The sequence below is a fragment of the Halichondria panicea genome, chromosome 7 (assembly GCF_963675165.1).
Source record: "Halichondria panicea chromosome 7, odHalPani1.1, whole genome shotgun sequence".
Classification (NCBI taxonomy): Eukaryota; Metazoa; Porifera; class Demospongiae; order Suberitida; family Halichondriidae; genus Halichondria; species Halichondria panicea.
In genome coordinates, this window is record NC_087383.1 from 4,959,819 (window position 1) to 4,984,254 (window position 24,436).

The window sequence follows — 24,436 nt, forward strand, 5'->3', positions numbered from 1 at the left end:
AAATCTAGCAAATAATACATGTAGGCACATTTTTCAAGAATAGAAAAAAAAAGCATATTTATCAGGGCCTATCCCTTTTCAGTGTTTTCATAAAATTTGGTGGTTATAGCAAGTACATTGAACAGTTAAGTTACATGTATGCATGTACAAAATGCTATCATGTTCTTGGCTTTGGTACAATTCTAATTAAAAGTATCATGGCAAAGAATACTACGAACACGACCAGTAGCAATATCCATATTCCCCAGGCACAGCCACTAGTATGCTCCTGTAGTCTCCCTGTCTCTCTGTCCAGCCCCTCGATGTTGTTGTCTGCTGCCTTCAGTGTCTTCTCTAGGGCCTGCATGGATTATATAGAGTGTGCTAGACTCGTCACCAGGTAGTCTCGCGAGCAGACATTGAGGGAGAGGCTGGTCACTATGCATGCAAGATACTTATTAATTAACTAATGGTCATGTGTAGACAAAACATTTTTATTCGCAGCTAGCTAGCTCTTGCTTGGGTTTGAGCTCTTCCGAGTTCCTTCATATGGTTGCTAGCCTCGTCCCCAGGCTTTACCTTTTCTTGTTCTTGTCAATATGGGAGGCAGTAAAGAAGGAAACAATGGACGTGAAAGAAAAAGTAAAGCCTGGTATGCAAGTTTGCGAGATCCACATACATTTTTTATGAAGCTCACAATCGTGACGTAGGGTATTCTCTATATTAAGGCATTAAGACACTAGAAGAAATCTATCAAAGCAGAGACCAAGCTTTATATAGTAGCTATATACCTGTTAGATGATAATAATGACTAAGAGATCTAGCATTCAGTATGACACAATAAAACTGAATAGTAGATCTAGGTAAAACACGTAATCTAGCCAGCTTGTATATGCTTGCCAATTCTAAGTCTATATATCCACCAGTGACTCCTGTTATTAGTCATAGATCGAGCAGTCCGCTATCAGTGTCTACCTGCCCACGCTCAATTTCACCCTTTTACCACCCTTCTAGCGTCACGCTATATTCCAGGCTCTCCTTTTTCTTAACTTTATCTCTATTTCTTTACCTCTTTATTCATACCATAGTGACAAAGAACAGAAAAAGGAGAGCCTGGGACCGAGGCTAATTAGCCTTCTTATACTTTATAGAGCCAATGTTATCCTTTATTACAGAGTGTCACTGCCCACAAAACACGTTGTCAAATCTGATTTTGGAGCCGGGGACTGCATTTCGGCAAGGGCCACGGAATCCAGAGGAGGTCGGACTTCACTTGAACTTTCACTAAATATTAATGACATTCCAGGCCAAATTGCTTTTCGTTTTTGCTGACTCAGCAGTAGTGTTTATTGTGCTTTTGCTAGTCTCACCTTTTAGCCGCCCTCTAAAAGTTGGGCGGCCTAATCCTGAGTGTATGTAATAGAGGGCGGCCGATTTATGAGACAATATTTCTGCACGGTTTCTGTTGCTAAATCTGTTGAAAACTAGTTGTGTTTGGTGTCTGTGATGGTTACTAACCCTATCAGCACATAGTAGCCATACAAGCTAGATCCAGTCGTTGTTCTACTGCTGAGTCAGAAAAGTAATTTGGCCTGGAATGTCATTAAAAGGTCATAATTAGTGAAAGTTCAAGTGATGTCCGACCTCCTCTGCACGGAATCAGTGCAATAGTGACTGGACGTTCCCTCCTAAAAAAACGTCACGCTCGTGAGACTAGTTACCGGGCCGATTTTTCACTGATCGAACACTACAAATGTAGGTCGAAACGATAAAGCATTTTACCTGAATTACCATAAATGAAATCGAAACGTTTGTCAGGGATAGCAGCAACTTGATATACTACTGTTAATACCTTGGCTACAAGTGGCAAGTTGACATTTTTCTTGCTTTTTGTGATAATAGAGAAAGTTTTGGGGTATACATGTAATTATTAGCATCAAAAATGGTGTGTGCATGCGCAGTTATCTAACCAGTTATCACCCTATATATTACAACCCCTCAACAAATTCCGCTAACTTTATGGCAATTCCTAGCCTCGTTCCCAGGCCGATCCGTCTCCAATTGAACGCTAGGTCGACTCCTAGGCCTGGTATTGATTGTATCTGGGCGTGATTGGAATTCGCTCAAACGAGCGAATTCTGAGCGAATTCCTAAGCATTTTAGCAAGCTAGCTAGCTACCTGTGACTCGACTATGGAGACTTCCGTTCTGGAAGGCCTTACTCTCTTGAAGGAACAGGTCCAGGCCCTCAAGCTCCTGTCTGAGGGAAGGGAAGTGTTTGTGTGGTTCCCAACAGGGTATATGGTAAGTCTCTCTGCTACCAGTTGCTACCATTTTTGATGGACTACAAGCTTGGTAGGACCAGCGCTCCCCTTGTCCATGAAATCCAGAACTGAAGTCTCCATAGTCGAGTCACAGGTAGCTAGCTAGCTTGCTAATTATTATAAAACGCTTAGGAATTCGCTCGTTTGAGCGAATTCCAACCACGCCCAGATACAATCAATACCAGGCCTAGAAGTCAACCTAGCGTTCAATTGGAGACGGATCGGCCTGGGAATTAGGCTACGCAATTCCATGATATGCGCATGCACACATCGATCCATTTTGAAACTCGCCGCAATTTCATCTGATTATTGATTGCAATAATTATTATGATGCATAATTGTATTTGTAAGAAGAAAACTGTTCAACGTTAGGATTATGCACCATCAATTTCAGTCCCCACTACCCCCCATGCGGGCTATGTCGGGGTTTAGTGGGGATTTGATTTAGTACATCAATATCAACTGCCCCACCCCAGGGGGCCTGGTTGAAATCAAATCCCCACTTCCCTCCCATACCCCCACTTAACAACCCCGGGATTTGACTACACGCGTGCATGTGCTATACTTTTCCGGATATTATTGTTGTGAGTTTGTATATTGAGAAAGTCAAATTCCCCACCCTATCCCGCACCTCGGGGTTACTTGCTGAATCAAAACCCCATCAAAACCCCACTATGTCCCCACTGTGCCCCGCAGGGGGGGTAGTGGGGACTGACATTGATAGGTGCATTACCGTATTACTAGAATGTTTTGCAAGCATCAAACATATGTGAGCTTTGCGAGAGTCGCAACAATAAAATGGCAAACCTAAATTAGTACATGTAAATGCACACGATCTTTGCCAGAACGCAATAGTTAGATCGCAAAGAGTCAATTTTTCTGCTGATTTGGCTCATTCGCAAAGGTTTTTCATCTGCAAATATTCTAATTAATACGGAATAGTAATATGGAATCTTAAAACAATCACTGCATGCAATGAGTCAATTGTTCATGAAAATTACGGTATTGTATATTGTTAACCCTCTGACCTACAATAATAATGCTGCACCTTGTTGTCACTGAGCATGATCTCTTTGGCAACCAGTGAGTTGTTCTTGAGACTGTGAGCCATTCTGATCATGTCTTCAGCTATTTCGTCCTGCATCTTCTGGTGTCTGTTCACCACACTGTCTATGTCCTCTTTCAGGGCTGCTGTCCTGCATTGAGCATAATTATTAACAGGAAGGCTGCTTCAATGCTGCACATACATCATTTACATACTGTTACATATACCAGGGTGTCATACAGGATTTTGAAGTAGAGGGGGGCAATAAGACCAGTGATTAGAAAATGTTGCTAAAAAAAGGCCACTGTTACTTCAATACTCTGCAAAATTACCAGCTATGGACGCCAACTAGTACCTAATGCAAATTTTAGGGGGGGATATCCCCCCTTTATGACACCCTGTATACATGCAGGGTGCCATACAGGGGGAAGGGGGATATCCCCCCCCCCTTTCAAGTATGACTGAGTGTCCATAGCTGGGTATTGAAATAACAGTTGACCTTTTTTTAGCAACACTTTCTGGTTACTTTTCTCATTTCCCCCCTCTACTTCAAAATCCTGTATGACACCCTGGCATGCATGCACAGCAGTCGTGAATCAGTGTAAGTGTGAAATTGCTAGGATTGGCCAAAAAGAGATATGATAATAAATAAATGTATCAAAGAGGGGTAGGATTAGTTTCCGAGCTAGGTAACGTGTAAGGGACTCTTCTTACTTGCAGTGATATCCAGGCAAATTGCGAAAATTGTGGTAATGGTCATCAATACTGTTTTTAAAAAAGTCGTACTCGCCCCTTGCCATTACTCGTGGAAGCCTTAACTGCACCTTATAAATGTATTAGCTTTTATAATTCCAGTGTATTGTCTTACCCTCTGTGTCGTAATGATGTCTCATCGTCAATTGTCTGCAGGGTCAACAAATAAATTCTATCATTAATTTTGTGTGCAAGTAAGCGAGTGCTTTTGTCTGTAATTATGTATACATTCAAACCTTGGCAAATAGTTGATCCCTCATTGAGGAGGTGCGTTTGCTGTCAGCTCTTAACAAAAGCTCGTTTCCTCTAGCATGCACTGGTGAGGGGAGTGGGCTGTGACAGTGTGATGAGCGTGAGTGTTGAGTGTGTGTGAGTGGGAGGGTCAGACCAGACTTCCCTGTGTGGTTACACGCACCGTTGAATATGTTGTCAGTCTGAGCAGGAACAAATTATTATGACAAGAATTATGCATGTGCATTACAGCCTCGTCCCCAGGCCCACTTCATCCGAGAGAAGAGGGCCTGGTATCGACTGCTTACACATGTATGCACTAACCATAAACCAGATACCGCACGATAGGGCCTATGCTCAGTAAAACAATGACATCGAAATGAAAAGAAATGGATTGAAGAAGTGTAGACAGAACAAATAATCTAGAGGTAGCAACTGTGTTGTACATGCGTACAGTTCGATTGAAGGTTTCTAGCCCTATCTGACAGCATACTGACAGATACCCACTATACAGTCAATATACAGTCAATAATTATTATAATTATAGCCTTGTGAAAGTCTATGAAAAAGAAAAGAGCTGCAGAGTGCAGAGTGAATTGCTGCAACAAGGCTGCAACAAACATTAAATTAGCTACATGTATATAGCTATTAATACCTTGTACACTAACTTTAATATGATTGTATTCCTATAACGTTCCATGCGCAAACAGTAACAGTCAATAATTATAGTAGGCCTTTTTTCTCAAGAGACTTGTGGAGGAGGTTTGTACATTAACATTAATATATAGGGGTAGTCAGGGTTTCATCTAGGATTAAAAGTTTGGGGGGGAAGGTTTACGCACGCCGCAAAATGTTTGGCCACTCCCACATGTGTTGACCACACACCCTATTACATGCTAGTGCATCACAGTAGATCTAGTTACATAATTTATTGCACGTCATAGACAGTACTAATGTGATGATGTCATTATTCTACAAACATTTTGGGGGGGGAGGTTCACCTCAGCCCCCCCCCCCCCCCACTAGATTGAAGCTCTACTGGGCACAGTAGTCTGTATATGAAAAAAAATCAGTGGCCCCCTTTTAAGATCTGGTCACCTCTTTCTCAGTTTGTAGCACCTCACGAAGTACACCAGTTCTCTGCCTGAATGATGTCAGCTGGTCATTGTTGACACTGTTGATGGCAATTGAGTATTGGTTTTGAATGACAATATATAACATTAGGCATCGCAATCAAGCATATTAACTATGTACACAATTACCGTATAACTGGAACATTTAGTGGGTGTTCTAATCTGGCAATTTGGCAGTTTTACTGAAGATTGCCAAATTAAAAACAGTTGAAAAATTGTAATTTTCCGGTAGACACAACGTCATTGCTGTAGCAGCCACACCTCAGACGCCAAATATAAAAACCTCAACTCGGTTCAAATGGCTGATTTGTTATTTAAAATATAATCCCTGCCAAACTTTCCAGTTATACGATAGATCTACAAAAGTATCCAGAGATAAAGGAATAGGAAGTGATCATTTCACATTGGTTTACATACCCTATAATTATGCTTGATCAGAGGTCGCTCATGTATAAAGGCCTTTCTCAAACAGTAGCCTCCATATTTAGTAGCCGCTCTCATATAGTAGCCTCAGTGAACTTTGACTCTACATTTCTGTACGTGGCAGCCATATTAATATTAGCAGCTAGCTTAGGTAGACGCTTGTTAGTGCTTCACAAAGACTTTCTCATGGCAGAATTCGAGTTTATGCAGGTGAATGAAGGTGAAAAGAACTTTTGATGACAAACTAAATTAGCTGGGGCTAATAAACGCCGCTCTTGAACAATGGCCTCTCTCGAATTGTAGCCTCCTCTGCCAGCAAAATGAAACATTTAGTGCGCGGCCTCTGATCAAGCACATGTATGTACACACCCATTCTTGATACGCATTATTTACCAGCACAACGCCCGTAAAATGAAGTAATATCACTTTTAGTTAGCTAATAGTCTCTTTAGACCTTAGAATTGCGTAAAAGGCTTACACCTACACGTGTCCTGCGCTTTATTTAAAGTGAGGTCTAAGCGTGAAAGAATTGACTGTACTGCTCTAGAGCTTGAAAACTAGTTATTATTGGTCTGCGCCCCCTTTTAAGAAACACTGCCGTAGTATGCCAATCCCTTTCCTTTTTTTATCTCTAATCTATCGTACATACATACATACCTAGGGTACTTTTCCAAGTCATTGATGTGTTCCTCTAAAGACGTCACGTACTATGAAGAAACACAATTAAAACACTATGTGTATGAGATACACCAACAAGAATTTAAAATGGAAAGGGTAGCTCACTTTTCCTAGCTTCCATTCCTTTCCTTGGAATTGAGTTTTTCCTGATAAGATACTTTCACATCTAGACAGTAGTCGTTCCACGTTCCTTATTTTTATATTTACAGCTTCAATCATCCTGTGTGCAAAAGCTGGATTTTTAACCAGACGTACACCGCATGGTCAAGAGAATGCTGATGAGGCAAACAGCTAGCATTCTGGATAAAGCACAGGGAAACAAGGAACTCCTCTGGACTCGACTCGCTAGTTGTACTAGCTGTAGGCGGTCGACATAAGAGATGAGGCCCAGGTTCTAGCAATTCTACATAAAAAAATCGACAAGCTACATAAAAGAATTATGGTAGGTGGTTTTATATTGCAGTGTAACAGGTAAAATGTCATAGGCTATTATAATATAATTACAGTCTGCTCGAAAAATCACCTTTTCCATGCAGCGAGACTTATACAGAGTGTGCATTTATAGTGAACATACAACAAATGTGAAGGAGTACTGCGTTGCAAAGTGAGCTTGTACAAACGATGCGTAGAGAAACCCAGCAGTTGAATAAGGCTCTGAGCGTGGAGAGCATAGCATACAGCCATGGGCTGTTCTGTGCCAGTCACCCAGGACCTGTCATCCTAGTGGTAGTCATGGTGATCATATTGTGCAGGTTAGAGGATAATATTGTTTTTATGTGAGTGTGGTCGACAATATTCAAATGTCTTACAACGTGCCATTCCTAGTATACTGAACAACCCAGTACAGTGCTTCTGTATACGTGAATAGTTGTATTGGGTCCTTGTCTGAAGTTATACGAGCTGCCTGTGTGTTAACACATGGTGCCGGCACGGTGCTGCATCAAACATGTTGTGAGTCACTTGGGCACAGTCATATTTCACCCATCCACCCACACATTACAGTCTCCCGTTTTTTGTGACAACTTCCGGTGATTTGAATTCACCCAAAACATGGAAGACACAGTGGTTGAATTACCGTTCACCTGTAACCATGGCGACCGGGGCACCACAGTGGATAATAAACGATCCTACAAAGTTTTCGGCAAGAACACCTTCATGGGTGAGTGAATGGAAGTGGGTCGGTGTGTTGTAGTGGGTCTGGGTTGAGCGTTTGCGTGAATAGTTTTAATGATGATTTTACGGGGTATTGTGACAGCTACAGTAACAGTAGCACATCGTGTATATTAGTGTCAAATTAGGGTGACTGTAGAATTTCAATGAGAGTGTGTACAAAATTGAATGAGATTGTTGCCAGGGTGAGCATATATTCTTTGAGCCTGTGAGGGTATGCTTTCTTCATTGCAGAGGAGGTTGGGCAGGGTCAAAAGGTCACTAATGAATTCATTACGCGAGCTTATGTTTGTGGGATAATTTGCAAGTATGACTGCTTGTCACGCCCTGATTCTTGTGATAAAAAATAGCCCCTTCATGTTACTGCTGCTGCAAATGAGTTCACTTATAGCTACTGCGCCCCTCCAGAGAAATCGTGCAGTCTCTACATTTTGTAAAAGGGGTGACCTCACACAAAGGTTGTTATTCTGTCATGTCAAACTGACCTCTGACCTTTAGAAGATCATCAATAATGCTCATACATAATGCTCATTGTGGTCATGCAGTCCTCAATTGTTGACTGGTTAGATATTGATCGTGTTCCAACCAATCAGACGCCTTACGCTAGAGTTCTTTCTTACAGTGTAGGACTTGATCCCCCCCCCACCCTTTTGTTTAGTGGTTTACACAGTTGATTTTTACGGGTTGTGATTTAAAAATTTGGTGCCTTCGTTGTTTTGCTTGTGACATGTAATATAGGCCGCTTTGTCATTATTCCAACGCCTCTACACGCGCACATCCACACAATGTACCGCAACGTCTCTTACACTAGCTGATCTCCTAAGAAGAGGGACCTAAGTAACACATACATGTACATGCAGGGTGTAGTTTTCATGAAAAGTTTATTGATATTTATGACCTACATGTACCAAACCTTGCACACAGTTTGTGGGTGTCCCTTTGGCTGTGATCCAACAAATTTATGTGAGGCTAAAACTGGACTGCAGTGTGGAGACTGAGCTGTGTCACAGGTCCCAGTACAGCCAAACCAGGATAACAGCCTCACACCTCACATCCAAGATGGAGGACACAATCGAGTGAACACCCAAACTGTTTATAATTATTGCTAGGGACCATAGTAAAGGAGGCTAGGGGATACACGTTTCATCCTAGTGCAGATGTTGTACCTTTGGTGATACAGTAACAACTAGAGCTCTGATAATTCACAGAATATGTCGTCCAGTGCTCCACCCTGCTGCCCTGGACCTCTCCCATACCCTCACAACCCCACCCACTCAGCCCCCCCACATCTCACAAAGTGGCATCCTCTCTCCCAGTCTGGACTTACTCAGCAACAAGTGGGACAAGAATCACAACAGCACACTCGGATACCACTCCCTTAAAGGTACTAAGCATGAAGAAGTGTATATGAAAGCTTAATAGTTTGTGTTAATTTTGGTCATCTGGTTGGGTTGTCGGGACATTTGGTAGTATAATCCTTGTGTTTCTTTCCTTTTGTGTAGACTAATTGCAAAACTTATTTGTCATACAAACTCAAAGCTATACTACATGTACTCTTGTATTTTGTAGAGCTATTGTATGGTGGATATTGGGAACAGGAGCACCAGCTGTCCAGAAAAGGTGGTGCGGTCGGTGGGAATGACCAACAACAATTGTTTGCACTGACCTTTGTGCTCAAACCCAGTTGGGATGGGTTTAACAACCTCACCAAGTGCTTGGATGCTCTACAATCGAAGTGGCCAAGAGTGACAGAGCCACAAGAGGATGTAATACAACACTTCTACTTTGAAGTAAACATTTTGTTGTTTTCCACTAGTCTACTGTATATTAGGGAAACATGTGAACGTACATGTACATGTATCAGTTGGTGTAATGGTATAATGTATCCACTGTGCAGCCTGAGTGGCGACTGAGGGACTTTGCCCCGCTGATTGCAGTTTACACCATTGTCTTTCTTTACATTTCATTTTCTGTTGGTGAGTGAGTGTCTTATTTATGTTTCATACATTCAACAAAAGTGGCTACTAGTAACACTGTTATTATGCATGTAAAATATTACTTGGGTGACATACTGTGTTAATCTGCTTGATTTATTTTATGCTATGAATTGAAGTTTCCACCTTCACGTAGTTACAATTACTGATCAGTTTATATATTCTACACCATACACACTTACACACTGTACAGGCAAGATTGACCTTGTAAAGTCCAAGATTGGTCTGGGTATCACTGCTTGCCTGACGGTGGTGGCATCTCTTACCATGTCTCTAGGCATCTGTACGTTCTTTGGAGTCAGCATCACCCTCAGTGGCAGGTTAGGGATCCTATAATTATGTACATTGTGGATGCATGTTCTTTTGCGTGCTGTCAGTGTGTCATTTGTCCTCGTTTAGCTTGTAGTTTTGTCTATGAGTTGCTAGACTTGCATGTACGGTACGTTTATGTACGATTCACTGTTTGCAGTGAGATCTACCCATACGTTGTCATCATCATTGGTCTAGAGAACATCCTTATCATTGTCAAGGCTGTCATTTCCACTCCAGAGGAACTAGAGGTGTGTACATTAACTTTCTCTTTGGTGTCCAAAAATGTCCTGATCTGAAAGTTGATGAAGCCTCTGTTACTTACTCATGTTGTCTGGTCCACTTCAAACTATGTTTTTCAAGCAGCTACAGTACACATGTCAGGGTGTCATACAGGATTTTGAAGTAGAGGGGGGAAATAAGAAAAGTAACCAGAAAATTTTGCTAAAAAAAGGTCAACTGTTATTTCATAGTATGTAAAATTGCCAGCTATGGACCCTCAGTCAGCAAAAAAGGGGGGGGAAATTGGAGATAGGGGGGGGATATCCCCCCTTTCCCCCCCCCTGTATGACACCCTGCATGTACAGTATGTACTTGTAAACCATGTTACATATGTGATACATGTATATTGTAGCAAAAATAATGTTGACAATCATGCTTTTTGCAACCTTAGTAGTATTGCTTGTCCAGGTGAAGTATCGTATCGCCGTCGGTCTGAGCAAGGAGGGCTGGGCCATCTTGCAGAACCTGCTCACCCTGTTGTGTATCATGACCCTCTCTATGCTGGTCTTCAACTATACCATGAGGGAGTTCTGTGTAATTGCACTGGTAGGAGTGCTTTGTGACTCCTTTCTACAACTGATTTTCTTTACTACCGTGCTCTCTATTGATCTCAGAAGACTTGAGGTGTGTTATTAGTGATTGGTTTGTCGTGCTTGGATATTTGTTCTGTGAGTGCGTGCTGGCAAGATATTGCAAAACTCTAGCTTAGTTACCCTCCAATTTTTCTTCTAACATAATACACATGTACTTGGCCGGTCTGCATGGTATTGATTTATCTGGGCGTGGTATAAACAGGATGTAATTTAAGGCACAGATTCTGTGTAGTCAAACAGAGCATTAAATTACCCCCAATTTTACAATCAATAGGTGCAGTGTGAAAAATTGGCCTGGAGTCTGTGAGCATGCCAAAAAACTAACTCGAGAAAGAAGCTTTAGTAGCTTTAGTTTTCTATTGACACAGAAATTAAAGTACGTATAATCCACTGCGAATCAAAATCCAAGAGAACGTGGCAGAAGCCTATAGAAGCTGTTATTTGCCGTTGCATTGTAACCGTTAGGCAATTACAGCTGGAATAGACAGACAGACACACATACACAGCCAGCTTTACATTTTATATTTTGAAGGAAACCTGTATACTTGGTGAAATGTGGTTAACATTTTTAATCATTCTCTCTTCAGTTGAGTGATCTCAACTCTCAGCCCCTTCCTGACCCCCGGTCCGCTCAGGAGAGCCCTGGGGGCAGGGGACCGTGTCCATGTCCGTCATCCTTTACTATGGCCTCATCCAAGAAACTGCGCTCCAAGAGAATCAAGTTCTTCTACTTTTTGGCACGTGTGAGACCTGTCTCTAGATTGCTAATGGTGAGTAGCATTGTTACAGTAGCTGAAATAAATGAGGGTCCAGATTAATGTTGCACAAGTATGAATTCACGAACACTAGCTGTACTACGTGTGTGCGTGTATATTAAAGAGGAGGAGTTATTGGACACTCCTTGTACCTGACATGCAATCCTGTTTGCTACTCTTCCAGGTTGCTCTGTCAGTGGTATTGGTGGCATGGTTCACCAATACAGAAACCTTTCACAACATGCTGACTGGGCTCAAGGAGACTGCAGCCCCCACCTCTCAGCCTGAAATGTCTGCAATGGACCACCTCAACCTCCCTCATCTACAGCAAGTGCTGTCAGTACACGTAGGTGAGTACACTGTAGGTACCTTTGCAGTGGACTATACAAATACCTTTCTGTGAGGTGCATGTGCCTGTAGCAAATTATTGTACGTTTTACATGTAGCAAGCCTTACTTCCACATAGAAAACATCTCTATATCTACATGTACATGTATGTACATGTATTAGGGCCACAGGGCAGGCTAGCCATTTCCACATCCGCAAAGAAGAGTATGTATTGGTGTGGCCATTCTGTTAATGCTTTGTACTATATACATGTATGTATGTGAGAAAGTCAGTGCTGGTATCTGCTAACAGTAAACTGTACATAATTATGTTAATTCTCCCTATAATTATATCATACATGTACATGTACGTTTAGCACCATTTATTACTGGCAGGAGATGAATTGAATGAGCTGCCTTCTAGAGAACCAATTAACCAAGACCAAACATTGGAAACTGAGGGGAAGTCGAAGTCTGACTTTCAATCTGGCTCACATTTTGTCGACAGCATTATGCAGCTCAATGATAGTGACGTTTTTGTGAGGCGTGTGAGGAGTGAAGGTGTTAGTGGTGTAATGGGAATGTGGAGGAAGATGATCACCATACACTGGCCACGCCTACTCCAGTATGCTGGTTTCTGCACTGAAGGAAGGTGGGTAGGTAATACCATGACTGATGTGATAATAGTCTTCTTACCCAATACATTTTTGTGTTTGTGTGCTTAAACTCACGTGATTGCAGATATTTACATGTATGCACACTGTACAGTATTATTGTGCTAAAGCAGTAAAATTACTTAGGTTCTTAACCTTGCTCCCGCCCATCTCCCTCTCGTTGCGCCTTGGGTCCTCCCCACCACCCTCGTCTTCACAAACTCCCACTCCCACATTACCACACATCCTCGTGCACCCCTACATGCTACGTGGGATCTTCATTATCATCCTGAGCACCAGTGCCACAGCATATATTGCCTTTCTAATCCGGAGCTCCAGGCAACGTCATCACATGTCTATCAAGAGTGTGAGAATGAGGAAACACTCGTCCAGGGTAGCCTGCCTCAAAGGACACACACAAGTGAGTCGTATGTATGTACAATTAGTGTGCTGGTATAGGTGGAAAATACCGTATGGGGGTGTGGATTAGCAGTTGTGTTTAAGATGTGCGTATGGTATTATTGCACATGAGAGCACCGCTAAGGTGTACTAAAGTACAAATTCAGAAAGGTAAAAACACCACCATCCAATCAGGCAACAGATTACATAAAGTTATGTAATCTGTTGCCTGATTGGATGGTGGTGTTTTTACCTTTCTGAATTTGATAGAGCGCATCTGCACGATGATCTTGTTATTTGTACTATACATGGCTGGGCTCCGTATGTTAACTTTTTTTGTTTCAGGACATAGACTGTATGTGTGTTGATGGCGATATGGTGGTGAGTGTGAGTCTTGATGGTGACATCCGAGTATGGGACAGCCAACCAAGAGGAAGGCGCTGTCTTAGAACGATTGTCCGAAGGTGTGTACCTCCATGGCAATTTATTTAGTCTGTACATCACTGTCAGGCGTACAACACCATTTTACTGGAGCCTATAATAATGTATGTGCTGTTTTTGCTTTAGCTAGTGCACCTTTCACAAATGAATTAGCTAGACATTATAGTACATATACATGATCATTTTTATAGTGAGTCTATTCACACTCCGCTTCAATGCCTTGTAGCCCAGCGGTCAGAGCAGTGAGCTGGGAACACGAATAACTTAGAGAGCAATGTGTTAGACTGGTGTCAAATCAATTGAGTGTTTCATCTGACTATAATTATTTTTCCTTCTCAGTGAGCTTTGTGGTGAGCCACCCCTTCACTTAGTTGCCACAGATACAAGTAATCGGCCAGCTGCTGACGGTTGTGAAGACAACTCTGACTACACACCATCCACTACCCCGCTGTTTAAAAGCAATACCACTATAGGATCTAGCTGTAATCTACCCTCTACTATTCACACTTCTTCCCTTCTTCACAATATTTCTGCCCCCACTTCCATTCTTCCCAATGCTGCAAATTTCCCATATTTATCACACACCTTGTCCCGATCACATACTTCTTCAGTCATACACCACTCAGATTCTCCTCTTCCTGTAGGATCCACTCCACCAGTTAGTATGAATAATTTTCCTCACCTTGTAAATTATACTCCCCAAGTTCAGTACAATTCTTCTGTGAGTGGTAGTTCAAATTCTGTTCAAGTCGTTTCAGCGACCAGGGTGACACCTACACCGCATCAAACTTATACAACATGTCCGGTTCTTCAGCCAACTAATAATTATGCTGGAACACAGCCCTACACCACAGCTCAAGGCCAGTCTGTTGGAATTCCACGTCATACGTCGGCATATGCAGCTGTTCAACCTCAATATGTCAACGAACAAATACCGGCTAGCGGAGTTCAAGCTTACACTCAAACGTATCCTACTCCCTACACTACTCCACAAAACACTTCGTATCCTCGACATACTACTTCTTCTTCTGCTAGCACAAGGGATACTAGAACACATTCGCGTGCCCTATCACATGGTCAACTGAGCTTTAATAGGCAGGCAAGTACTTCCGGTCGAACAAGTTTGCCTCACATCTCTTTAGAAGTGTCTCCTCCTGACAACATTGGAACCAGTCCGCATAGTATTCCAACAATATCCCGATCAGATAGTCCAATTGTTGGCAGTCAGGGCTATGGATTTCGGCGAAATTCTTTTCAAGGTGGTGTGAATGTTCAGAGGTCTTTGTCAGTCAATTCTGGACTTAGCTCAAGCTCTACTAAACAAATAGATCAATTGGTCCGTAGTTCTCATTCAAATCGCTACCTCTCATCCGATCTCTCATCCACATGTGCTTCATTGTCTATCTCAGGTACTGTTGTGCACTCTACATGTAGCCCTACAAACCATGCTGCAACTTATCAGCGAAACTTCTCCTCAAGTCCTTCTCCTATCCTCACAAATCAACGTCCAGGAATACAGGTCCCCCTCGAGCCACCAATGATCTCAACATCAAGAATTCTCCCATCAACCCCAACAGCCAGGAATCCTAGTTTATTACCTGCAGTGAGTACTAATGTACATGTAACAGCACCTAACGGTAAATCTGAATCTACATTAGCATGTGAAGTACCTCAGCAATCACAGAGGGTGCAAAACATTCAGCTGACTTCATGCTCTCCCTCTGTAAGCAGAAGTGCCAGTGAGAAAAAACTTCCGTATCAACGTGGTCATGCACGTAATCATTCTCTTGGCAATGACCTTCCTCATAGAGGCCCCCTGTTCTTCAAAGGTCATACGAGGAATCGATCACTGGGGAGCGTTTCTGGGCCTTTTCAACCACAACATGAGAGCTCTCGCCAACCATCACTGGGAAACCTGTCAATAGCTTCTGCTAGCTCTTTCGTTACGAATGTGAGTTAAAACCTTGTCATAATTATACATGTACACTGTTGTGTGTTGGCTGTATGAGAATAAAAATAGAGTACCTTATATCTTCTAATTTATCGGACTTCTAATTATTCCGGACGCTTTTCTGGGCAATTTTCGTTGATCTAATACAGTGGACACTCTGTTGCTTTAATTTTATATTTGTTCTAAGTATTCGAACAATACCAGCTTTATAGCCAGCAATAGAGACTATTCAGTCGCACACTGTTCTATTAAACTTAGCTAGCTCGCATGCAGCTGCTTCTTCTAATTATTCCAGACATTTCACGTGCTTTATCTTCCAATATACTCGGACACTTTTAAAAATAGTTATTGGGCTGTCCGATAAATTAGATCTGTGTACTATAATCTGTGTACTATACATAATTATTAGTTTTTGTACCATCAATATCGTTGGTTTAATATTACACTGCAGCTGTTATATATTTTTCTATATAGCACCAGTCTTTTTACTTTATGCAGTTGCAGTCCCCTGTTTCACCTCAAGCACCCATCCCCGAGACTGGCTATGATTTTGCTTCACATTTCAACATCTTCTCTCAGTACACAGCCAATATGGCGCTGCAATATTGTTCTGTTGATGACAGTGAAACGGAACCAGAGCATAGTGTGCCCACGGTCTGGTGTATGGGGACTTGGAACGCTACTGTTGCTGTCGGATGTGGAAACGGACAAGTTGAGGTATGATCATGTTTGAATATTAGCTGAAATTTGCTGACGCTCAAAATTTAATGATTCAAGTCCCACCACTTTAAACTCCATTGCTTCTGCTGTAATTATAGCTCTTTCCTCTTGCTTTAATAATTGCTGTAATCGCATGATGTGGTACTAGTGACTGGAGTTTGTACAGCAATTAAACCCGTATCACATCTGGTCTAGTAATTGACGACGTGCTTTGGTTGTTTTCGAATAACGGCCGTGGCTAATAAAACTGCAGAGAACTTCACCATAAACGATTTGAAGTCAATAGTATGAATACTCGTGCAATAAGGGGTCTTAACCATAATTATGCCCAAGCGAGGTATACGGTAGTGTGTCTGTGTAGACTGCTACAGCAATGAATCAAGTACAAGTAAGAGTTTCTATAGGCTTCTAGTCTTGTTTAATTGAATTTTAATTCGTGGATTTACAAATAAAATAATGCTTCGTTCTCGAGTTATACCTAGTTTTGCTTACTTGGAATGCCATTGCAGCCTTTTCAGAAAAGTGTGTAGCAAAACTTGTCCATGGAGTGTTGCTACTCAACTTAGTAGTTAGCTTTGCACTAGAACGCTAGCTATTGGTAACTGCAACAGTGAGAAGAGAGCGGCAAGGCTCTACTGATGCAGCCATTAATCTTAGGCTTGAACTGTGGCATCGATCGTTTTTAACAACAATCATAGCCAATCATTAGGCCACTCCAAATGAGACTGTAGTTTCTCGTCAGAGACTCCAGTTAATTATAAGCGGATGTGAGCAGTATTATCATTATTCATTACTATGAATATAATTATAAATTGTTCCGTCATCAATGAATTTAATTAATTAGCCACAAAAATTCAGCCAACCAATGTGCTTAGAGGCAACAAAGAACAAGAAAAAAGTAATTTCAATATTTCATTGATAATTAGAGAAATAATGGCCATAATGACTATCAATGAGGTAGCTAAAGCAGGAAGCGCAAGTTGGACGGGAAACTACAGTCTCATTTGGAGTGACCTTACCCACTCTTTGAGTTCTGCATGCAGCAAAATTAATCAAATATTCTAAGCTGATATATAATGTGTGTATAAACGCTGTTAGTAGCTTTATGTTATGTAGCTTTGGCACCTCCACCGAGGCATCAGCACCCGCAGTGCTTTCATTATAATTACATGTACAGAATGATATAATTATTATACGTGTGTGTGTACAATGTACATGTATAAATTATGATTGTTATTTAGTAACCACTTCAATACCATTAATAAGAAGTGGAAGTGGTGTGGGCATTCCTAATTGTCTAAACTTTTCTGGTACATCAGAGATACAAAAGAAAGGGGATTGGAAACGAAATTTTTACGAAATTCTTGCGTGAAGCATTCCGCGTTATAGGGCGTGGCTAAAACTACAAAGGATTATATTTATAGTCAGCATGCTCATTACCTGTCTTGACTGCTCTACAATGTGCTGTACATAGAAACAGTGAAATTGATCATTTTTAATGTTGATTTTTCTAAAAAGTAAAGAGAATTTAGCTCTAAAAAGTCAACTAAGCAACGCAGCCACTATTACTAGACAAATAAATGCTATGCAAGAAGAAATAGCCTTTACTATGAAGTCGTAGGAGGGACAGGCCCATGGTGTGTCTAAAAGTATACTAAAGCAGTTTAAAGGACTATACTGCAAACGTTTATGAACAGTACAGCTTATTTATAGCATGAAGCCATTCTATGTAGCACTTAGATACATAATAACCAAGTCAAGCAATGTCCTTTGCTGTTTTGACTTCACAGGAGGGACAGAGAAAAGTTGACAGAGAGTAATTCAAGCTAAACTCAAAAAAATTGGAAACAGAGTAAAGACAACGGACTTAGAGCTTGTCAGTGGTATAAGCTTACTTCTCTCAAGTATCTCCCAGGCCCTGAGTGATCTCTAGTGGATAGGAGAGCTAGAAACCAGGGATACAAAACCGTAGCGCAGTCCTCCATGTAATTATTTGTGAGCGCAATAATTACACGGAGTGCTTCACCGGATGTCAGTCCTTTTACATAGGGCGTGGGCGGTCGTTTCCAATCCCCTTTCTTTTGTATCTCTGGGTACATGTAGCTGGTGGCTACTATATTGTTTTGCCTCTAAGTGTGAGGTCAAACCATAAAAACACCCAAACTAACGAGAGACCAGTCCAGTCGTGCCAAGCGTTGGTGGTGTAACGGTCAGCATTGTTGCCTTCCAAGCAATAGATCCGGGTTCGACTCCCGGCCAACGCATTTGTTTTTTGCTATTTGTATCAGTTGCTGTACTTCTGCTTTATCTTGTACAGGCATGGAATGCTGACACTGGTTCATTGATATTCTGCCTGAACCTTGGTACAGTCGGTGTGACAACCATCACCATCAACTCTCAAGGGTAAGTTGTTAGTTTATTGCAGTGAATTAATAGTTATGGTTATACAAATTAACCTAGGATATTTACTGGTCACATGGATGGAGCAGTTAATCTGATTGGCCACAATGGTATTTTGCAAAAGACTGACCGTATGCACACTAAAGCAATTAGCGTCCTTCGGTGTTATGATGACCGAGTAATTGTTGGTAGCCAGGATTCTATTGTGAGTGTGTTGAGAAGAATGGACCTCATGCCAGTCAGCACTTTACATGCCCACTGTGGCAACATCAGAGACATCTTGTGCATAGACGTAAGTGACGTATAGATCTCACTGATGTATTTTATTCACTTAAGTTTGTTTTTCATAGCAGACTGTCATTAGTTACTGTATAATAGTCTAGCACTGTATTTTGACACCGCATTTTAAACATTTTTATGCTGTTATACCAGTGATGTACATGTACAATGTATGTTGTTGTCTAGGGCCCCACCCATGGCTGTGTGTCGGGCTGCAGTAAGGGCCTCATTATCCACTGGGACATGGATACTGCAGAGCTTATCCATGACTATGGCGAGTTTGAAGGAGGTGTAATCAAGTTGGGATCTGCCGGCTTATTGGTTGTTGCTCTTTTGACCGATTGTATACGAGTGTGGGACTGCATTGAGGGGGAGGCACTACACAAGATATCACTGGTCAGGTTTTACATGTACATGATTGTAATAATTGTTACCCCTGCCAGGAGAAGTATGCCTTAGTTATTGTGTAACCTTTCTTCCTTATAGGATGGACTGTGTAATGACTTTGCTGTAATGGGATCAAAATACGTCGCAGCAAGTCTTGAGGTGACTGTGTGTTTGCGTATTCCTGTCAGATACAGTTTGTAGGTAGGGTGAAGTCGTCCTTTATTATGCCTTGGGACGTAGCCGCTCCTGGCCACATTATATTAGTTTTCTCTTACATATTGAGGGCTGTTACAGTCTGTTCGGAATCGTGCTATACATGCGATTCTCTAACATCTGCTTAACTGGACAATAATATGCATAGCGCAGTTTTAACTGTGGATTAACTAATACAACTGTGGATTAACTAATTAGTTAATTAGGCCGGCTGTAACATTTTTACTGGCATGCATGCTTCAGTAAAAATGTTACTACTAGAAGCATGCATGCCAGTAAAAATGTTACAGCCGGCCTGAAGTGAAGGTTGCCGGAGGGCTAATAATTTTATCCCTACTTTTTGTCATGCAGTCTCACATCGTCGTCTATGATATTGATTCTGGCAGGAAGCACTCTGAGCAGTACTTGCTACCGGACCGAGCTACATGTATGACTCTCATCAGCCATGTGGCTACACTGGATGAAGCTAGTGTTGTGTGCAGCAGTGGCAAGGACTTGCACATTGTGCCTTGTCAGGTTAAGCTGAAATTGGACTAGCTCTTGTCTTATTTATAATCACATGACCGTACTCTTATCCCCTTTATATTTTTGTATATAATTATTTGTATTATTGAAAAGTATAAAGTACAAACAAAAGAGTCAACACACAACACATATGCACAATAGAAAACAATCAGTTTAATTTGTTATCCCTACACCGTTTTTCCCACTTATTCAGTAGTTTGGCTTTGTTCTTAATCTCGTCACCAGTGAGTAGACCTTTGTCTTTCTGAATCACCACAGTCTTTGATGATCCCTCCTCCCCCTTCACACTGGCTGTCACCTCTAGCACACCGTTAGCATCGATGGTGAAAGTCACTGGGATCTGGACCTGATTGAGAATGGGTAGTGTACAAATCATTTACGATTCAGTGCTGATGATCCACTGTGAATGAGTAACACGATTGTTGGGTTGTCGTGATATAAAACACACAATTATACATGCAGTGGAATCTCCATAAAACGGACACCATTGGGGAATTAATATAACAGCCTTTTGGCTGTTATAGAGAGGTGGTCTTCCTTGGGAGGTTCCGATTGCCAGCTATGTATATGCTCTATGAGTCATTTCTTGCTGCAAATAAATCTTGGAGCTTTGCTAACTGCTTCTTTAGCTCATACAAGCTTTGAAAAGGCTGTAGAGATAAGCTACATGCAGCTAGGTTTTCACGACTGTGTAAAATGCTATCTCAATAATAAATTTCTGCTAATTTTGGGTGTGGCTGTCCGTTCTGGGAGGTTATTATCCCTTGCTAAAGCTGGTTGGGAACTAGAAAGCCTATGGCGCAATATTAGTGCCAAAATTAGAGTATATACGTATTTGTATCTAGGGGGTACTCTTTTTGTAAACTGGTATAGAAAATAAACATTCAGGGATACACTTTTTATCACTTGGGGGTACTCTTATGAGTTTAGGTACACAAATATTTCTTTTGAGGGTACCTACTCTTCCATATTATAATGACTTGAAGAGTACCCTCAAATATATTTTCCATACTGAACTAAAAAGAGTACCCTCAAATAAAAAGAGTACCCCCAAATAATTTCTAAGGTTAAAGTTCACGTACTTTAACCTCTACGTGTATTTCTATTTAGAGCGCATCCTTAGACTTTGAGTACGTTTTGTCCATGTAATAAAAGCACCATAATTATTATCTAGTCTCATAAAAATTAATAATAAACATCAATTTTTGGTAGTCCCTTAGAACACTAATCATAAGGGATCTGATGAAGGCCTTCCCACCTCTTCAGAAACTAAGGTAGGTGTACAAAATCTTCTCGCAACTGCATGGTCTCGCCACCAGCATGTCCTCTAAAGACAGCGTGTGCTACATAGCCCAGGGCTTCTGCCTCTGTTTGACTCAACGAGCCATCAACAATATCAGTCAACAGTTCTCTATAAATCAGCTATCAGCAGCTTCCAGCGTAGTTACACCAGACTTCCAAGGGACTGTTCAATGATTAATATTGCTCACAATTCTAAGGGGCGCTCTAAATAGAAATACAAGCCACACCTCTAAGTAGAGGTTAAAGTGCTTGTACTTTAATCTTAGAAATTATTTGGGGGTACTCTTTTTATTTGGGGGTACTCTTTTTATTTGATGGTACTCTTTTTATTTGAGGGTACTCTTTTTATTTGAGGGTATACTTTTTATTTGAGGGTACTCTTTTTTAGTTCAGTACTCTCTTCAGGTCATTATAATAATTATGGAAGAGTATGTACCCTCAAACAAATTATTTGTGTACCTAAACTGATAAGAGTACCCCCAAGTGATAGTCTACACTAAAAAGTGTACCCCTGAATGTTTATTTTCTATACCAGTTTACAAAAAGAGTACCCCCTAGATACAAATACGTATATACTCTAATTTTGGCACTAATATTGCGCCATAGAAAGCTGCTCGTTATACGGAGTAGAGAGGTGGTCGCTCCTGAGAGGTTGCTTTACATTAAAGTTTCAATCCGAACCTGAGCTCTTGGCCGTTATATAGCGTGTGGTTGCTCTTTGGAGGTGGTCGTTAATGGAGGTTCTACTGTACACCATGAGAATCAATGTGTATAATATTCCACACAACACAAGCAAACACTTGGTCTCATGCTATACCTATTACATACACATACGCAGCAGGCAAATCATGTATTTATAATAATTACACAAGTTGACACGAACATACACCGGCCATCAGCCCATACCATAGAGCACTGACCTGTCCCCTTGGTCTAGGAGGCAGCCCTGGTAGTGTAAACTTGCCGAGTAACCTATTGTTCTTGGTCGCTTTGTCTTCTCCCTCAAATACCTCCACAATTACTCGAGTCTGGTAGTTTTCATTGTTACGATACACCTGTGTGTAAGCAAAGGACATGGTCACCCTAATATAGCCATAGAGGTGCAGAGTATACAGCTGTAGTACGTGCTACTTCATCAAACTATAATGAAAGCACTGCGGGTGCTGACGCCTCGGTGGATATGCCAAATGTATACACAACATTAAGCGCTAATACACCACATACAATTATCATCATGAACATATTATATTTTGCTGCATGCAGGCAGTATTCTCACAGGGAAACTCTAAAAGTGGGAAATGATCGACCATGCTATTATAGAAGGAGCTATAATTTCCATGAAGAAAAGAGGCCCCAACTGAATACAAGCGAACCACAGCTAATATGGAAAAGGAATACTAGATTGAAGCTAACAGTCATAATAATTATATCGATACTAAAATTATAATAATGCACGTACCCTAGTGTGGGAGTAAGGAATGGTCGTGTTTCGAGGGACAACGACACTCATTCTTCCCCCTACCAGCTCAATTCCAAGGCTCATTGGTATCACATCCATCAGTGTAATGCCTGATAGTTTTGGGTGCTTCTTGTCAAACGATAGTGAGAGATTGGCCCCTTGGATTGCAGCTCCTAACGCTACGGCCTCGTCGGGATTAATTCTCTTACTCAGGGGCTTATTGGGAAAGTGTTCCTCTAGCAGTTGTTGGATTCGTATGATGCGTGTGGATCCACCAATCAGCACAATCTCGTCAATGTCTTCCCTGGATATGCTAGCGTCAGTAATCGCTCTATACAGTGGCTCGAGACATTTCTTAAATAGATCCTGATTGATTTCAACAAATTTATCTCTTGTTAAAGAAGATTCAAAGTCTTCTCCGCTAACTAGAGCGTCAACTTCGATACCAGCCACGTCTGAGTGTGAAAGATTGTGCTTGAGTGACTGACAAGCATCTCGGAGCTTCTTTAGAGCCTTTGGATTCCTAGAGATGTCTTCACCGCACTGTGACTCAACTTCAGGCAGAAAGAACTGAACAAGATTATTGTCAAAATCTTGCCCACCTAAATACGAATCTCCACTGGTGCTTTTGACTTCAAACACACCACCTTCTATAACCATGATAGTAACATCTAGGGTGCCACCACCTAAATCATACATGAGTAATGTCTTAGATCGGTCATCTCTTTGTGATCTCTCTAGTCCGTAAGCAAGAGCGGCTGCAGTAGGCTCATTGATGATCCTCTCCACTTTCAAACCAGCTATTTCGGATGCATCAATAGTCGCCTGCCTCTGAGCGTCGTTGAAGTAAGCAGGGACAGTAATGACAGCACGCGTGACCTTATGTCCAAGGTAATCTTCTGCAGTGTGCTTCATCTTGGCAAGCACATAAGCAGAAACTTCTTCGGGCATAAGAAGCTGGGGTGTATCTCCAGAAACCTCAATGGCACAGTTGCCACGAAATTCAGTCATGTTAAATGGCCAGAGCTTCAGTGACTGCTGAATGGTGGCATCTGACATTTTGCGACCAATCATTCTCTTGGCATCATAAATTGTGGCTCGGGGGAATCGAGAGCCTTTGCTTCTTGCTGCCTCACCAACGAACACATTCTCATTTTGGAAGGAGACCCAGGAAGGAGTTGTCCGATTCCCCATATTGTTTGCTATGACAGTCGGATGGCTACCGTCCCACACAGCCACACAAGAGAATGTGGTACCAAGATCAATGCCGATCACCTCCGCCCTTTCGGCAGTGGTGGGTGTCGCTGTGGATCGAGGAGAGGGCTGATCTTCTCCAAAGATATCTTCAACGGAGGGAAGGAGTGGGTCACCTAGAACTGATGAAAAGAATGTATGCAATACAAGTGGAGTGTAAGGAAATGAACAATAATAGGAAAAAAGCATACATGTAGCTGTACTGCACTGGTAGATGGGGGTGGGGTGTTTGTGTGTGGGTGTTGCTCACCCCCTGTTGTAGAGAAGAGATTTCGTGTTGCTCCACCTGCAGTGGGTGGAATAGGGTCGTTGGAATCATCAGAGTCAAAGTCGTGCTCATTATCACTGCCCTCAGGATCAGGGAACGGCACATCACATGAATCATCCGCCATTATTAACTCTACTTGTATTTTGTATTTTGATTCGAGGCAGAGAGCTGTGTCAGATGACTTGTGATGG

The 24,436-nt window shown here is 41.7% G+C and overlaps 4 protein-coding genes and 1 non-coding gene across 7 annotated transcripts in view; 2 read left to right on the forward strand and 3 right to left on the reverse strand.

The window, feature by feature from the left end:
* Nucleotides 1-16,842, reverse strand: part of LOC135338878 (NADH dehydrogenase [ubiquinone] 1 alpha subcomplex subunit 13-like) — an 81,911-nt gene extending 65,069 nt beyond the window's left edge. Inside the window, exon 1 of the mRNA XM_064534967.1 lies at nucleotides 16,838-16,842. The gene's annotated coding sequence lies outside the window, so the exon portion shown is untranslated. The remainder of the gene's footprint in view (nucleotides 1-16,837) is intronic.
* LOC135338875 (vesicle transport protein USE1-like) lies at nucleotides 41-6,849 on the reverse strand. Its single transcript, XM_064534964.1, has 7 exons — nucleotides 6,671-6,849; nucleotides 6,545-6,594; nucleotides 5,430-5,505; nucleotides 4,337-4,534; nucleotides 4,216-4,250; nucleotides 3,351-3,498; nucleotides 41-340 (listed from the first exon to the last, which is right to left on the reverse strand). The coding sequence occupies exons 1-7, from the start codon at nucleotides 6,782-6,784 to the stop codon at nucleotides 158-160; spliced, it is 804 nt and encodes a 267-aa protein (XP_064391034.1). The 5' UTR covers nucleotides 6,785-6,849; the 3' UTR covers nucleotides 41-157.
* Nucleotides 6,840-20,075, forward strand: LOC135338860 (uncharacterized). Of its 3 annotated transcripts, none has more exons than XM_064534940.1 (22): nucleotides 6,840-7,007; nucleotides 7,102-7,317; nucleotides 7,568-7,724; nucleotides 8,660-8,811; nucleotides 8,944-9,119; nucleotides 9,305-9,525; nucleotides 9,633-9,711; nucleotides 9,923-10,049; nucleotides 10,199-10,289; nucleotides 10,729-10,944; nucleotides 11,501-11,683; nucleotides 11,853-12,018; nucleotides 12,391-12,646; nucleotides 12,795-13,068; nucleotides 13,392-13,510; nucleotides 13,827-15,438; nucleotides 15,937-16,155; nucleotides 18,476-18,561; nucleotides 18,619-18,850; nucleotides 19,024-19,233; nucleotides 19,324-19,383; nucleotides 19,789-20,075. In XM_064534940.1, exons 2-22 carry the CDS (start codon nucleotides 7,187-7,189, stop codon nucleotides 19,972-19,974), a joined length of 4,953 nt encoding a protein of 1,650 aa, XP_064391010.1. In that variant the 5' UTR covers nucleotides 6,840-7,007; nucleotides 7,102-7,186; the 3' UTR covers nucleotides 19,975-20,075. The 3 variants fall into 3 exon arrangements, with proteins under 3 accessions (XP_064391010.1, XP_064391012.1, XP_064391013.1); XM_064534942.1 differs by lacking the exon at nucleotides 6,840-7,007 and adding an exon at nucleotides 7,391-7,516 and having other exon boundaries at nucleotides 7,187-7,317; XM_064534943.1 differs by lacking the exon at nucleotides 6,840-7,007 and adding an exon at nucleotides 7,408-7,516 and having other exon boundaries at nucleotides 7,218-7,317.
* On the forward strand, nucleotides 18,351-18,422 carry Trnag-ucc (transfer RNA glycine (anticodon UCC)). Its single transcript has one exon. It is a non-coding gene; the product is annotated as a tRNA-Gly (tRNA).
* LOC135338869 (heat shock 70 kDa protein-like) lies at nucleotides 20,058-24,421 on the reverse strand. The gene is made up of 4 exons (XM_064534955.1): nucleotides 24,228-24,421; nucleotides 22,724-24,099; nucleotides 22,185-22,319; nucleotides 20,058-20,308 (listed from the first exon to the last, which is right to left on the reverse strand). The coding sequence occupies exons 1-4, from the start codon at nucleotides 24,367-24,369 to the stop codon at nucleotides 20,111-20,113; spliced, it is 1,851 nt and encodes a 616-aa protein (XP_064391025.1). The 5' UTR covers nucleotides 24,370-24,421; the 3' UTR covers nucleotides 20,058-20,110.
* Between the last annotated feature and the right edge of the window lie 15 nt (nucleotides 24,422-24,436).

What these genes read in the sequence shown, in the direction of transcription:
- LOC135338869 (XM_064534955.1), bottom strand. Translation starts at nt 24,369, where the DNA reads ATGGCGGATGATTCATGTGATGTGCCGTTCCCTGATCCTGAGGGCAGT. An exon ending in TCTCTTCTCTACAACAGGGG is followed by an intron (nt 24,100 to 24,227) that starts GTGAGCAACACC and finishes TCTTTTCATCAG; the next exon opens with TTCTAGGTGACCCACTCCTT. An exon ending in CTCCTAGACCAAGGGGACAG is followed by an intron (nt 20,309 to 22,184) that starts GTCAGTGCTCTA and finishes ATTCTCAATCAG; the next exon opens with GTCCAGATCCCAGTGACTTT.
- LOC135338860 (XM_064534940.1), top strand. Translation starts at nt 7,187, where the DNA reads ATGCGTAGAGAAACCCAGCAGTTGAATAAGGCTCTGAGCGTGGAGAGC. An exon ending in ATGGTGATCATATTGTGCAG is followed by an intron (nt 7,318 to 7,567) that starts GTTAGAGGATAA and finishes CACACATTACAG; the next exon opens with TCTCCCGTTTTTTGTGACAA. An exon ending in ACGTCGCAGCAAGTCTTGAG is followed by an intron (nt 19,384 to 19,788) that starts GTGACTGTGTGT and finishes TTTGTCATGCAG; the next exon opens with TCTCACATCGTCGTCTATGA.
- LOC135338875 (XM_064534964.1), bottom strand. Translation starts at nt 6,784, where the DNA reads ATGATTGAAGCTGTAAATATAAAAATAAGGAACGTGGAACGACTACTG. An exon ending in GACTTGGAAAAGTACCCTAG is followed by an intron (nt 5,506 to 6,544) that starts GTATGTATGTAT and finishes TGCCATCAACAG; the next exon opens with TGTCAACAATGACCAGCTGA. An exon ending in GGGATCAACTATTTGCCAAG is followed by an intron (nt 4,251 to 4,336) that starts GTTTGAATGTAT and finishes TTGACCCTGCAG; the next exon opens with ACAATTGACGATGAGACATC.